This window comes from Sciurus carolinensis, chromosome 3 (genome assembly GCF_902686445.1).
Source record: "Sciurus carolinensis chromosome 3, mSciCar1.2, whole genome shotgun sequence".
In the NCBI taxonomy this organism is placed as follows: Eukaryota; Metazoa; Chordata; class Mammalia; order Rodentia; family Sciuridae; genus Sciurus; species Sciurus carolinensis.
The window spans coordinates 52493279-52508200 of NC_062215.1; the positions used below are offsets into that span (position 1 = coordinate 52493279).

Genomic DNA, 14922 nt, shown 5'->3' on the forward strand with positions numbered 1-14922 from the left:
TGCAGATTTAGTCTTGCCTGAGCTCTCTGAGTTCTTTTGGTAGCACATTGGTCCCTAAAGGAAAATACAGAAGATTCTTGATTTATGATGGGTTCACATTCCAGTAAATCCATCATAATTTGAAAATATCCTAAGTAAAAAATGCATTCAGTACACCTGACTTACTGAACATCATAGCTTAACCTAGCTTACCTTAAATGTTCTCAGAACACTTATGTTCACCCATAGTTGGGCAAAATCATCTAACACAAAGCCTATAGTATAATAAAGATTAAATATCTCGTGTCTGATAGGCAGTTGCAGCATATTGTACAGCTTATTGCTAGTCTGTGCAAAGGTTAAAATTTGAAGTACAGTTTCTACTGAATGTGTATTGCTTTTGTACCACTGTCAAGTTGTAAAATCATGGGCTGAACCATCATATGTAAGTTGGGGTCTGTATAGAGGAAACTGTTCATGAAGTTGTAGACAGCTGGGCTCTGAAGATAACATTCCTGCTGATAAGGAATGCTGTATGAATATTTATTCATTTGATTTCTTTGTACCTCATTTCTATAGGAAAGATTTGAAGCAACTTTGCTAATAGTGAGGGTAGGAAAATAGAAACTTGAACCTGAAGATATAAATAGGAGAAATGGATGAGCTATGAGGGTAAATATTATCTCAGCTTCCTGGTAGCCAGGACAAAAAGGGAAATGGCTCATTGCCTAGTTCCTTATGATAAAAGGTAAAAAAAATTTAGTTTTTATTTTAGGGAGTCAGATTTTTCTGGCCCTAAGTCCTAAACAAAGCTCAGATTGCTGCTATATAGAAAAGTGGTTCTCAACCTTCCTTATGCCACTGTTCATGTGCTTGGCAAGCTCTCACTTGAGGTATGACATAGGTAAGCTGTTGCTGGCACCAGTTATGATTCTGCTCCCTTGTCCTCTGATTCTCAGGGTCCCCAGTGGGCAAGGCTGCGGTGGAGGACCCTAAGCATTGTGGTGTTTAAATCCTGAATTGTTGCAAAAGAGGTTTTTGTAGCCACCCCTGAGGAAAGCTGAGAGATGGATGCATAAGACTGACCCAGGGGCAGTGACCCTGGGGAGGTCCTGGCTGCCCCAACCTAAACAAGTCCAAGGATCAAGGTGTCTCTCACACCAGTGGTCCTCTGTGAATTGCCCTGAAAAAAATTTCTGTCCCACAGGACCCAACCTTTTGAATCGTGGTGGGGGGATCCAGGGGTGTGCATTTCAGGAGACCACCCAGGTGATTCTAATGTCTCCATGTAGAGAGAATCACTGCTACAGAGGACATTTTTTTACAAATAATCCTCTTAGCTTGACTTTGCATAGGAACAGATGGTGTGAGGCTGTGCTGTTCTCTACCATGGACTGAAGAGAGAAATCTGGGAGCTGAGGAAAGTGTGTGCAGGCAGTGGGTCCAGGTCTAAGGAATTAGGGATAGTTTACCTAGAAGGGATAAAATCACATAATTTTGCACTATGATGATGAGAAGGAGAAGGAGAAGGAGGATTGAACCCAGGGACTCTGATGCTTGGCAAGTGCTCTACTATTGAACTACATCTCCAATTTCTGAGACGGGGTCTCACTAAGTTGCCCAGGTTGGCCTCAAAACTTTTGATCCTGTCGCGGCCTCCCAAGTAGCTGGAATTTTCATGCATTATTTTTAAACATAAAAGTAATATGTGTACTTGACAAATATTCAAATATAGAAATACATATGGTTGAAAAAAAAAAAAGTCCTCATTTCATTCTACCATGGTAACAGTTGGGGTGTAGTATTCCAAGTCTATAGAGATATTTTCCCTGGTTCCTTAAAGAGGCCGGTACTTTAGTGGACAAGAGCACTGGGCTCCTAAACGGACTTGGGTTCAAATCCTGGCTCCTCTTCTCCCCATGAATTCTGTCTTTCAACAACACTTGGATGTTCCTTGGTACCAGTCAGTGTTCAAACTGCTGAGAAGGCAACATTTGTTTTTGGGGAATTTTGGGTCTAATTCGGTGGGAATGACAGCTAATTTGAAATTCAATCAACGTTATTAAGCAAGTAAAGTAACCACTGGGCATGTGTCCTTGCTAGTTTGTGCAGGGTGGCCAGGATGGCCTCTTCTTGGAGCAACACTTGAGTTGACTTGAATGCTGACATAGACTGGGGTGAGGGGACGGTGCCAAGTAGAGCAACGACAAGGTAGGGGTAAGTTTGGGAGTGGGAAGACAGGAGGGCACTGGGGTAGAGCGAATTAAATGGGTCAGGGAAATAAGCAAGGCCTGACACATAGGCCTTTATGTGAATTTTATTTCAAGTGCCATAAAAAAGCTGCTTGAGGGAGGAGGGAGAAGGGAGACACAGGTTTTCTAGCAATGTGGTCCTGGGGGCTGGTAGAAAATATACAACTGGGGACAATAGAGAGCCAGGGAGGTTGTTGAGGTTAAGATGGGGGATGATGGTGGCCCCACTGTCACTGGGCAAGGAGTGTACCCTCTCAGCCTATTTCCCTAGCTGTAAAATGAAATTAGTAACTGCTTACCTTGCAGAATACTTGTGAGAAATGAAGGTGATAATACTTGTAAGTGCTTAGTCCAGTGTCTGGCAACAGCAGGAAATGGTAACAATGGTTGTTATTGAACTCTTGGTCTATTTTCAGTTATTGGATAAACCTGGAAGTTACATAAAACCTGGGATAATTTGGAGTTTTAAAATTTTCTTAAATTTTCACCCTTTAAAAGTAGAAAAGAAGTCTGGGAGCAGTGGCACATGCCTGTGAACCTCAGCTGAGGCAGGAGGATTGCAAGTTTGAAGCCAACCTGGGCAATTTAGGAGACCCTGTCTCAAAAAAAAAAGGACTAGGGATGTAACTCAGTGGTAAAGCACCCCTGAGTTCAATCTGCGGTACCAAAATAAATGAAAGTAGGAAAGTGGCATAGGGAGGGTCCTGGTCACAAAATTCTGACTGTCCTAAGGCTGGAAAGTTGAGGTGTGCCTAGAACAGAGAGTGGTGTTGGGAAGATAAGAGCCAGGATGGAGGAAGACCCTGCTAAAATCAGAGTTCACGCCTGGCCCCACTGACAAGGTTCCTGTCAACTATAGAGATGGGATGTTCAAGCTCACTGAAAGGGGTAGTCATGTTGGTTTAGATTTTACACTTTGTGCAGAGGACCACCTCCTCCATCTAGCCCTAGCAGTCACCACTTCCCTTGCCTCTACCCCACTGCTGAGCCCCTCTGCCCAAGTGCCTCTCTCTTAATCTCTCCTGCTTTTTCTCAGGCTGAGCCCTGCCCATTCTTTCCTAGCAATGGGGACCTATAGACCACCCTTTTTGGCAAGTCGGCACTGAGCCACCTCTTGAGATCTGCTAGTGCCACCTCTCTGTTGGCCAGGGGTCCCAAGAAGCTTGAGATCTAACCCCCACCTTTATGGTCTGAGGGCAAGATTAAGGTTGTTCTGTCCCACACACAAGGTTGGAAGTGCTCTGAGAGGGGTTGGCAAGGGCCAAGGTAACTCAGAATCCAGGTCTCTTCTGTGGAAGGTCAGGGGGCTGTCTGAACTTAGACATCCTCCTGGGGTTCCAGGATTGTCCCAGTGAAATAGTTAATCATTCTCTAGGGTATGCAGAGAGGTGTACTCTGCCATCCTGATCCCCAATTCCCCTTTCCTGTATACACAGAGGCCTCAGAAGTTCAACTCTTCTCTTGGTTTTGCTAGAAGAATTAAATAAATAAATAAATAAATAAATAAATAAAAACAACCACCATGTGCTGAGCACTAAGTTATGCAGGTGTGTGCCAAGTGCTCTTTATTCATCATTTCACTTAACCTTGACAATAACTCTCCCAGATGGGCATTATACCCACTTTCTAGACAAGGGCAAGATGAGTCCAGAACTGTCTGATAATGAGCTTTGCCCACTTAACCTTCTTCTGGGGGACCTCCAGTTGGCTCATTCTCTAATTCTTTATATCTACTTGTTCTCTTTCTGTCAGTCTCTTCTCTGCCCACCAGCTGCTCAGGCCTCCCTAGCCTAAAAAATACTTCCCTTTTCCTGACTCTCCTGACAGGAAGATCATGTTTCTCTCTGGCCCTGGTGGATTTTCTCTTGGCCCTTGGGGTTCCAGGAAGCCCTGAAGGTCATTCCTATTTCCCAGGTGGCAGTTCTGGGGTTCACTCTTCTGATTCTGATTCTGGCAGGGACTTGGTCCTGGGCTTTCTTTCCACTCTGCCCTCTTACTGGATGGGCTCTTCTCAGGGCACTTTGCCACACTGGGCCATGCCCAAGACTGCCTTCAAGGTCTGCAGCCCAGAAATCCCTATGGACTCCAGACTTATTCCCAGAAGTCTTCTGGACCCTGGTCAGGTACATTACTGCCCTGTGCCCCAGCTCTGTTCCCTCGCTCATTGCACATATAGTAATAAGGAGGTCCACTCCATTCCTCTGCTAAAGTTTTGTCCATGTGTCTCTTCCTGTTTGGCCTCAATTCTTGTAGTTTCTCACTGGGACCAATAGCAGCCTCTTGACTGATCTCCCTGCCTCTGAACCACCTACCTCTGACTTATCTCCACATAGAGGTCAGGCATCTTTCAATCAGAGATTTGACTCACCACTGAACTGCCTGCAACAACTGTTCATGGACCCCATGATCTACAGTCATAGTCTTTAAATGTGTTGCTCACCTGTCCCTGCCAGCAAAATGTTTTTGAGCATATGTTACCCTAATATGTGTTCACTCATTCTTCAAGATGGCTCCCAGTGATTCTCTTTTTTCTCGGACTCACACTCTTGGTGTGGTCCCTTCCTACAATGAGTAGGACTGAGACCAGCAGGATAGTTTGGAAATGATGGCCTGTTACTTCTGAGGCTAGGTCATAAAAGGAATGGTGCTCTTGGATCACTCACTCTGGGAGGAGCTGGCAGCCATGTTGTGAGGACATTCAAGTAGTCCTGTGGTGAAGAATTAAGTGCTGCTAACACCCAGCACTAACTTTCCCACCATGTGAGTGAGTCCCCTTTGTGGTTATCTTCCAGTCTCTGTTAAGTCTTCAAATGAACATAGCACTGACTGAAATCTTGGCTGCATTCTTGTAAGAAACACTGAGCCAGAACCTGTCAGATAAGCTGCACCCTATCCTCAGAAGCTGGGTTAGAGGATCACTAGTTATTATTTTAAGTTTTTGGGTAATTATTATTATTTTTCCATACTGGGGATTTAACTCAGGAGTACTCTATCACTGAACCACATGCCCAGCTCTTTCTTAAAATTTTTTGCTATTATTACTTCTGTGATGCTAGGGATTGAGCCCAGAGCCTCATACATGCCAGCATACATGCCTTATACATGTTCTACTACTGAGTCCACCCTCAACCCTTTAAAAATTTTGTATTTATTTGGAGATAGGCTCTTGTTAAATTATGGCCTTAAACCATTCAATCTTAAACTGGAAATCCTCCTGCCTCAGTCTTCCAAATTGCTGGGATTATAAGCATGTGCCACTGTTCCTGGCTGGAGTAATTATTTTGTAGCAATAGATAACTAATATAGCTGTGCAAATGCACAATTCTATTATATACATTATAAGGCATGTAACTCTAAATAGAAACATAAAGATTAATACGTATGCATATGTGTGTATAGATATATGTATACATACACATATACACACAACACATATACATACAATGTTTAGCATTAGTCCAAGCACTGTTCTCTAATCAATAAATTTGGGGAACATGGTTATAAGGTGGAAACCACATTTAAAAACATGCAAACAGAAAGATGCACACTTGGTAAGTGTACGGCTTTCTGCAGTTTTACAAGCTAAGCATCATTGTGTGACCAGCTTCCAGAAAAAGAAGGTGGACTTTCCCTTCAGGGAAACCCCCAGACCTTCCTGTGTTCCCTGACAGTCCCTACCTCTGTGGGCGTAACCAGTATTCTGACTGAGTCAGCATAGGCTTTTGGGGCCTGAATAAACCAGATTGTAAGTGATAATATCAGAGCATGTTAAATTAACAACCCCAATTGTCACCAAAATCACTGGCCACGGGCCCAGTGCAGGTAAACAAACACAAGGGTTTTCAGGACACAGGCAAATGAAGGCACATACAGAGCTGTCACTCTATGCAAGTGATGTGTTCCTGAATATCTCACATAATCTAGACAATTCAAGTCTAGTTTTATTGAAATATCTGCAAAGCAGGATTTGTACAACTTCACATTTGGAGCTGTAAAGGAGACTTGTTAGCATCTTTATTGTTGCCCAGTTTCCATAATTTAAATTATGTTAATTTCCAGTTAACATAATTTGAATTCAGACAACCCTCTCTGAAGCCCATGATTTACCATATCTGGAACTCCAGGACTTTCATATGTGGATGGGATGGGAGCCCAGTCCTGGGGGTGGTTCTGGGGGCAGCACATAGGGTAGAGCCAGGCTGCCCAGTCCTTCCTGTGCTGCTTCCTTGCAGTGTGAATCTGGCAAGCTCTTGCCAAACAGGGCCTTAACTTTCTCTCCTGCAAAATAGGTTGTGCTGGGGGATAACAGAAATGAATGTGAGAGACATTTTGGGACACATAGCAGATGCCAGTGGAGGTTCATCAGCGCCAGACCAACTGAGGTTCCCCACTGCCCCCTATCCTGCATCCATGCTTCTTGGAGGACTTCAGACTCCCCAGAAGAGTGAGGGAGTCAGGCTAGGCTGGCTGGGGAGCCTGAGGCCCAGCCCACAGGAAGCCGTGGCCTCTGGGGTCACAGAACTGGATTGGGCAAGAGCAGGGAACTGGTCGGTCCCTCTGATTCTGGTCAGGGATATTTGGAGACACCAACAATTCTGGGAAACTCAGAGGTAGGGAGTGAAAGGGGCAGGGACAGAGGGGAAACAACAAACTGTACCTCAGTGCCCCCAGGCCTGTTCCCCTTCCCAAATGGTTCAATGAAGTGTGAGGTGACTGACTTGTGGGTGTGTGTGGGGACTGGCTGGAGACTCCCCTTTCCTGGGGAGGACAGCAGAGGCAACTCATCCCCCACTCCCACCCCCAAGTTCCAAATCCATTTCCATCTTTGTTTACTGTCCAAAGTCCCAAACATTGGAGATGCCAGATTCCGTGTGCTCAGACACACAGACACCCATACCACAGACACACAGGCCCAGGGCCCTCATATGGACCCTGCCTCCTCCACTCCCACTGTCCAGGGCTGGCCACCTACTCTAATTCTCCAGGCTTCAGCCCCTTCCTTAGCCTGGGATCTGCATTACATCAAGGGACCTTGGAGCCAGACTTCCAGAACTTCAGCAAGTAAAATGGGGGTGGGGAGGGAGAACAATTGAAGGAGGGGTTGAAGGGTCCCTGTGTGTGATGGGGTGTGGGTGTGGGGAGTGTTGGGTGGGAAAAGGGCAGAGGTTGTATTTGGGATGTCAGACCTGGGAGGGGATGGAAAAAAGAAGGGCCTCCTTGGGTCCCCAGTCAGAGATAAGAAAGGAACAGACCCCACCCTCCAGGTCCAGTTCCCTTCAGCTTCAGACTCAGTTCCAGCCTCAGCTTTGACTTGTCCCCAGTCCAGCACCAGGCCTATCATGACAAAGGAGTATCAAGATCTTCAGCACCTGGACAATGAGGAGAATGACCATCATCAGCTCCGAAGAGGTGAGGGACACCTCTCCCGTCTGAAACAGGAGTATTTGGTGACTTTTTACCCCCTCACCTGCTTTTTCCTGTGACACCTGGCTCCATCCCTGAATCTGACACACTCATAGAAAATGGTGGCCAAGTCTCACTAGTTAGGGGAGGTACGGGCATGGGATTAGAATCCCTTTCTTCTTGACAGTTGCCCAAGCTTCTTTACTGTGTCACCTGTTTCTCAGGACCTTGGGCAGGGGGTGGACCCAAGGTATGGGAACAACTGGAGGCTGGAGAGATGGGTTTATGTCTTCAGAATGTAGTCGCCCTCTTCGTTTCCTCTTCCAACGTGGCTACAGGGAGCCTTGGCCAGTGTGTGTGGGTGCACGTGGTATCAGGATCAACTAGGTCAAAAGGGTTAGGTTAGGAAGCCTGTGATGAGGCTGAGGGTCTCTGCTCTGGGAAGGATGAGTCCCCTTCCCACGCATCTAAAACAAGTTCTCTCTCCCCACTTCTTTGTCCTCTGAGCAAAGAGGAATCTTGTGGGGATGGTGAGTACTGGCGAGGAGAAAGGGGAGGGGAGGCCCCCACACTCCAGTTCACAGGCACCAGGCTGACTGTCATTCTTTTCTCCATGGGTGGGAGAGACCCTGCCTTCTCTCTGCATGCAGACGAAGATGGGTGGGATTCACAGAGAGGAGAAACCTCTTCGCTTTCAGGGGGCGCAGTGACAGACTCCCACAGACGGGGCTCCGATGAGGTTAATTAGCTGCAGTGTCACAGTCCTGCCGCTAGGTGTCAGCAAAGTCTCAGGGCCTCCACAGTGCTAGGGAAGGTCAAAGCTTTGCACCCCCTGAGGATCCCTCTTCCCCACTTCCAGTTGTCTCTGGCCCTGCAAAATATCCCATATAGATTTCTTAATCTATATGATTCCTTATAGTCTACTAGGGTAGCCTTAGCCTGCTCCTCACCAAGTACCCTGCAGCTACTCCAGGTGTCCTGTGTCCCTGAGCTCCTTATCCGTTCTCTTGCAGGGTTGCCTCCCTCTCAACCTCTTTTGCAGCGACTCTGTTCTGGACCCCGCCTCCTCCTGTTCTCCTTGGGCCTCAGTCTTCTGTTGCTGGTGGTTGTCTGTGTGATTGGATCCCAAAGTGGGTGCCTGGGGTGGAAGAGAAGGGAGCAATATTGGGGTGGGGGGATGTTAGTGATGGGTGCAGTGCTGGTGAACACAGCCCCCTCCTGTTTTCAAACCCATGCCTTCTCCTGCACAGACTCCCAGCTGCAGGGGGAGTTGCAGGCCCTGAGAAAGACCTTCAGCAACTTCACAGTGAGCACTGAGGCTGAGGTCAAGGCTGTGAGCACCCAGGGTGAGGGGGGCTCGGGTTGGGAGCTGGGGCCAGGGAGGGGTTCGGGGGTGGTCAAGACATCTGGGCACTGAGCAAGTCTCTCCCCCAGGAGGCAATGTGGGAAGAAAGATGAAGTTGCTGGAGTCCCAGCTGGAAAAACAACAGCAGGATCTGAGTGAAGGTCAGAGAGCGGGTGTGTGTACGTCTGTGTATGTGTGTGTGTGTAGGTATAGGGTATAGAGTGCAACTCTCAGACCAAACCAAGGCTTCTTGGCAGGGGCATCCGTGATTGGTCTTCTCAGAGAGATGACAGATCCCTCCCCCTATGTTCATACTGACCTTATTTCCCTCTCCCACTCTCTTCCTCCTTCTCCCCTTCTGTCCTCTCTCTCTCCAGAACACTCCAGCTTGCTGCTCCACGTGAAGCAGTTTGTGTCTGACCTGCGAAGCTTGAGCTGTCAGATGGCTGTCCTCCAGGGCAATGGTGAGGAGGGCACCCAACCCTACTTTTTGCCCCACTCCAGGCAGCGTTGCAGCCTCCTCACCCTCCCTCTTCCCTCTCAGGCTCTGTGAGGACCTGCTGCCCCATTAACTGGGTGGAACATGAAGGCAGCTGCTACTGGTTCTCCAGCTCTGGGAGGCCCTGGCCAGAGGCAGACAAGTACTGCCAGCTGGAGAACGCTCACCTGGTGGTAGTCACCTCCTGGGAGGAGCAGGTGAGATCCTGGCAGGCTCTTCTGGTAGACTGGCTTGTATAAGGGAGAGGTCACCAACCCACTCTTCTCTTTCCAGAAATTTGTCCAGCACCACATGGGCCCTTTGAACACCTGGATAGGTCTAACAGATCAAAATGGCCCTTGGAAATGGGTGGATGGGACTGACTATGAGACAGGCTTCAAGTGAGTGTGTGTGACTGCTCAAATCTGTGTGTCTGGCACCTTCCCAACCTTTGACCCTAGGGTGGAAGGGCTCCTGTGGATGTGACTGAGTCTGACCTCCTGGGGCACCTGGCTGTTTCCTGTCCACAGGAACTGGAGACCAGATCAGCCAGATGACTGGTATGGGCATGGGCTAGGAGGAGGCGAGGACTGTGCCCACTTCACCCCTGATGGTCGCTGGAATGATGACTTCTGCCAGAGGCCCTACCGCTGGGTCTGTGAGACAGAGCTGGGCAAGACCAACTAGGACCCTTCCTCCCCCTAATTTATTTCCTCAATGCCTTGAGCTGCTGAGGTCTGGGATTGGAAATCCTCCTATGTGGGGGTCTCCACTGTCTTGGGAATTTTCATCTAGGATTTAAAGGAGAGGGGGAGTGTATAGTGTTGTATGGAGTGGTGGGACGATGGCAACCCATGACACTTTCTGCAGTGTGCAGCTTATTAATGACTTTTTCTTTTTTTAGAGTAAACGGAAGAGCAATATATTTAAACATTCTATGAACTGTCTGGTTACTGGGCATTAGGAACTGGGAGGGGCCTGGTTGGCATTAGGAAGACTTGGGCAGGTAGAGGCATCATGAGAACTGAATGGGCTTTGGGCCAGACGGCCTGGTTAGGAGCCAAGTTTTGTTATTCACAGGTGTTGAGCTTGGGCAAGTAATTCTGTCCTATGAAACTCATGATAGGCACATGATAGGCTTGTTAATGGAGACCACCTACCAGCAGCAATACCTTCTGGATTGAACCACCCAAAGTTGTTGAGTGCTTCAAATACCTTGAATGAGTCAGATGCAGTGGTGACCCCTGAAATCCAGTCTACTCAGGAGGCTGAAACGGGAGAATGCAAGTTTGAGGCCAGCATGGGTAATTTATTGAGATTCTATAAAATAAAAAGGGCGGTAGAAATAACTCAGTGGTAGAGCACTTGCCTAGCACGTGTGAGGCCCAGGGTTCAATTTCAAGTACCACAAAACAACAACAACCAAACAAACACTTTGGATGAAATTCACTGGCATTTATTACATTCAGTGCATTAAACAGAAGCACATTCATAAACAGGTAACAAATACCATGAATACATACAACCTGAGTCACCCAACGTATGAGGACAACCAGGACCATGAAAGAGAAACATCAATATTAACAGAATCAACAGCCAAGCCTGGGATTGAGGACCAATTAGGACTTTACAGACACTTATGGAAATATTAACAAAAATGGGCAGGGTGTTTGCTCACATATAAGACATATGCTAATTTCAAAAATAAGCAGTGCTCTGAACATAATACAGCAGTTAGAGATGAGCAGAAAAGTACATCCTGTAAAAGATGTATCAACAGCTAGGCATAGTGGCACATACCTGTAATATCAGGGACTCAAGAGGCTGAGGCAGTCAGACTGCAAGTTTGAGACCAGCTTGGACAATTTAGTGAGACCCTGTCTCAAAATTAAAAAAACAAAATAAAACAAAAACAAACAAAAAACCCCTGGGTTGGGTATGGTGGGACATGCCCGTAATTCAGCAATTTAGGAGTTTGAGGCAGTAGGATTACAAGTTCAAGGCCAGCTTCAGCAATTTAGGAAGGCCCTAAGCAATGTAGTAAGAAACTGTGTTGGGAAAAAAAAAAAAAAAGGACTGAGGATGTAGCTCAGTGGTAGAGTACCCTTAGGTTCAATCTCCCAGGACCAGGAAAAGAAAGGAAGAAAAGAAAAAAACAAAATAAAGGATTAGTTGTATATCTAAATATATTGCTAATTATATTAAATGTAAAAAAAAAGTAGTCTTGTTAAAAGACAAACATTTACGTACAAAATAAAAAATAAAATCCAATTATATGCTCAAGAGACATATCTGAAACAGAGAAGTTGAAAACAAAAATATGAAAAACATTGGGGCAAATTCTAATTGAAATAAACTATCATAAGAAAGTATACTTTATAACAAAAAGTATTATTAGAGAAAAAGAGGGCCACTTTCTAAAGATAAAAGGTTCAATTCAATAGGAAGATACACCATTAATAAATATGTATGCACTGAATAACAGCCACAAAACATGAAGTACAAAACTTTGAACTATAAGAAAAAAATAGAAAAACCTATATTTTGCTGTAAAAAGATGATCAAACATCTTCATCAGTAACTGATAGATCAAGCAGATAAAAAAAATTTAGGACACAGATGTTTTAAACCCAGAATAATCTATTAGGACCTTATGGGCATATTCATTACACTTTACTCATCAACTGCAGAATACCCATTCTTTTCAGGTACACCCAGATATTTTCAAAAAATGGTGCAAAAACTGGGACATAAAGCAAATTTTAACAAATTTCAGATGGCAAATGATGACCAGAAATATAAAGTTCCTAGATCAAAACTAGTTAAACAAATCAGCATACTATGAGATATCATGTTCAAGTAACATATATATCAAGAATTCAAACAGAGAAACAACATGTATCCCATGTGTTTACAATAAAAAAAAAGAAAAGAAAAAAAAACAATAAAAAAAAAAGAATTCAAATATGGTTTAACACCAGAGAAATTGGTATAATAGATTTAGAGAGTACAGAAGGATAGATTAACAGGCAATAAAAGACAAAATTACACAATTCAGAAAAGCACTCAGCAAAAGTTAACTCCTCTTCATAATAAAATCTTTCAGGACTTTGGCAGCTTCTATCTTGTTGCTTCACTGTTACTTCTGCTACATGTTCCAAGATACCTGCCCCAGTCATGACGCACTCCAGACCAGGGAAAAGAAAAGGACAATGGCACATTTTCTTTCTCTGTCCACAGGACACTTCTGGAAGTTGTATGTGCTACTTCAGCTTACATTTCTTGGATTAGAATTAGTCCCAGGGTCACAGTTAGCAGCAAATTGTTCTGAGAGGTGTACTGTTTATTCCATGAGGCCAAATTCCAGGGGATTCTATCACTGTAAAGCAGGAGTCAGCAAATTTTGGCACTGACTTATTTTTGTAAATAAAATTTTACTGGAATACTGCTGTTTATCTATTGATGTATCTTTTATGACTGCTTTCAAGCCTCAATATCAGAGTGGAACAGTTATGATAAAGACTGTGTGACTGTGGAAGTGTGAAATATTTCCTATCTGGTTCATTACAGAAAATAGTTGCTGACCCCTAGTGTAGAGAAAATGGCAAAATTGATATTAGAGTTCACTTAGAAGTCTCTGCCACAAGTTGTTATTACTGCTGTGACCAAACTGTACAAGACAGAAAAAGTCATTAAAATTGTAGGACTGGCACTCTGGAAAGAATTGTGGAGAATCCTCAGAAAACTTGGAATGGACCCACTTTTTGACCCAGTTATCCCACTCCTCGGTTTATACCCAAAGGACTTAAAATTAGCATACTACAGTAATGCAGCCACATCAATGTTTATAGCAGCTCAATTCACAATATTTAGATTGTGGAACCAACCTAGATTCCCTTCAACAGATGAATGGATAAAGAAACTGGTATATATACACAATAGAGTATTATTCAGCCATAAATAAGGATCATATTATGGCATTTGCAGATAAATGGATGGAATTGGAGAATATCATGCTAAGTGAAATAAGCCAATCCCAAAAACCCAAAGGCTGAATGTTTTCCCTGGTAAGGATGATGATATATAATGGGGCTGGGGAGATGGGGGCTAAGAGAAGAATGGAGGAACTTTAGATTACATAGAGGAAAATGAGAGGGAGAAGGTGGGATATGAAAAATGGTGGAATGAGACAGACATCATTACCCTATGTACATGTATGATTACACAAATAGTATGAATCTACATCATGCACAACCATAGAAGTGAAAAGATGTACCCCATTTGTGTACAATGAATCAAAATGCAGTCTGTTAAAAAAATAAATAATAATAAAATAAAGGGAAGGATGGGACTTGAAGAGATGCAGGGCTTACATAAAATAAACATGTTTAAAGTATGTACACAATTCTTGGGTGAGAAAATCATGTCCCAATAAACAGAGTTAAAAGTAAAAAAAAAAAAATTGTAGGCTAGGAGGCTAGAGATGTGTGGATTGGTGGTAGAACATTTTGCCTAGCATGTTTAAGACCCTGGGTTCAACTCCCAGTACCTCAAAACAAAATAAAGAAAAAGTCTGACTGAGTGCATGGTGTAAGCCTGTAATCTCAGCTGCTCACGCAGATTGGGAGTTTGAGACCTGCCTGGGCAACTTAGTGAGACCCTGTCTCAAAAAACCAAAAAAGGCTTGGGTTGTAGCTCAGTGGTAGAGCACCCCTGGGTTCAATCCCCACTACTGCAAAACACAAATAAACAAATGAAAATGGAAGACCAAGACAAAACAGTATTGCAATTATACAAGAACAAATAGACTAATGGTATGGGATAAAGAACTCAGAGACAGACCTGTGAGTCAATGGGAACTTAATATATAATAAAGGAGGCAACTGAAATTGGGAGGAAAGACATTATTGGGGAAATTGGCTTCTATATTGAGAAAAATAAAACTAGATCCATCTAACACCACAGACATAGTTAGATTCTGGATAGATTGATGACCTAAACATGGAAAATTAAAGCTAGAGAACAAATAGAATGCGGGAGAAAAGGAAATGTATATTCCTAGGACTTCTAGAAGGACTTAGAAGTACTTGTTTTGATAAGCACTCCAAAGCACATACCAAAAGCCAGAATAATTTTCCAAAATTGCATGAAATTTAGAAATTTCCATTCAATGACAAGGTTTCAGATAGGCTCCCAGCAAGCCACACATGGCATACTCAAAATGGGTAATTGAAGGATGTTTTAATAGAGGGACTATTTGCAAACATGTTAGCAGGACTAGGAAAACCACAAGAAGTGAGACAGGAACCCAGGTGATCCAGAACAGGACCAGGGAGAGAGGACCTCCCAACAGGAGCTATGATTTTGGGTTGTGGGGTACAGCCAGCCCATAGCAGCCCTGCAGAGAGGATGCTGAGATAGTCAACATCCTCGTTCCCTTTACCTCCCTCCAATTTCCTGCTAGA

The 14922-nt window shown here is 44.5% G+C and overlaps 1 protein-coding gene across 2 annotated transcripts; it reads left to right on the plus strand.

Moving 5' to 3' along the window:
- The first annotated feature begins 5304 nt into the window (after nt 1-5304).
- On the plus strand, nt 5305-10393 carry LOC124981074 (asialoglycoprotein receptor 1). Of its 2 annotated transcripts, none has more exons than XM_047547247.1 (9): nt 5305-7288; nt 7553-7640; nt 8648-8764; nt 8885-8980; nt 9069-9140; nt 9357-9443; nt 9524-9675; nt 9752-9858; nt 9988-10393. In XM_047547247.1, exons 1-9 carry the CDS (start codon nt 6929-6931, stop codon nt 10142-10144), a joined length of 1236 nt encoding a protein of 411 aa, XP_047403203.1. In that variant the 5' UTR covers nt 5305-6928; the 3' UTR covers nt 10145-10393. The 2 variants fall into 2 exon arrangements, with proteins under 2 accessions (XP_047403203.1, XP_047403204.1); XM_047547248.1 differs by having other exon boundaries at nt 5537-7292.
- Nucleotides 10394-14922: the final 4529 nt, after the last annotated feature.

Bases quoted from the DNA above. Each gene is read 5' to 3' on its own strand.
- LOC124981074 (XM_047547247.1), top strand. From the start codon at position 6,929: ATGAAGTGTGAGGTGACTGACTTGTGGGTGTGTGTGGGGACTGGCTGG. The intron at 7,289-7,552 runs GCAAGTAAAATG...ACTTGTCCCCAG, and splicing joins GCCAGACTTCCAGAACTTCA to TCCAGCACCAGGCCTATCAT. The intron at 9,859-9,987 runs GTGAGTGTGTGT...TCCTGTCCACAG, and splicing joins GACTATGAGACAGGCTTCAA to GAACTGGAGACCAGATCAGC.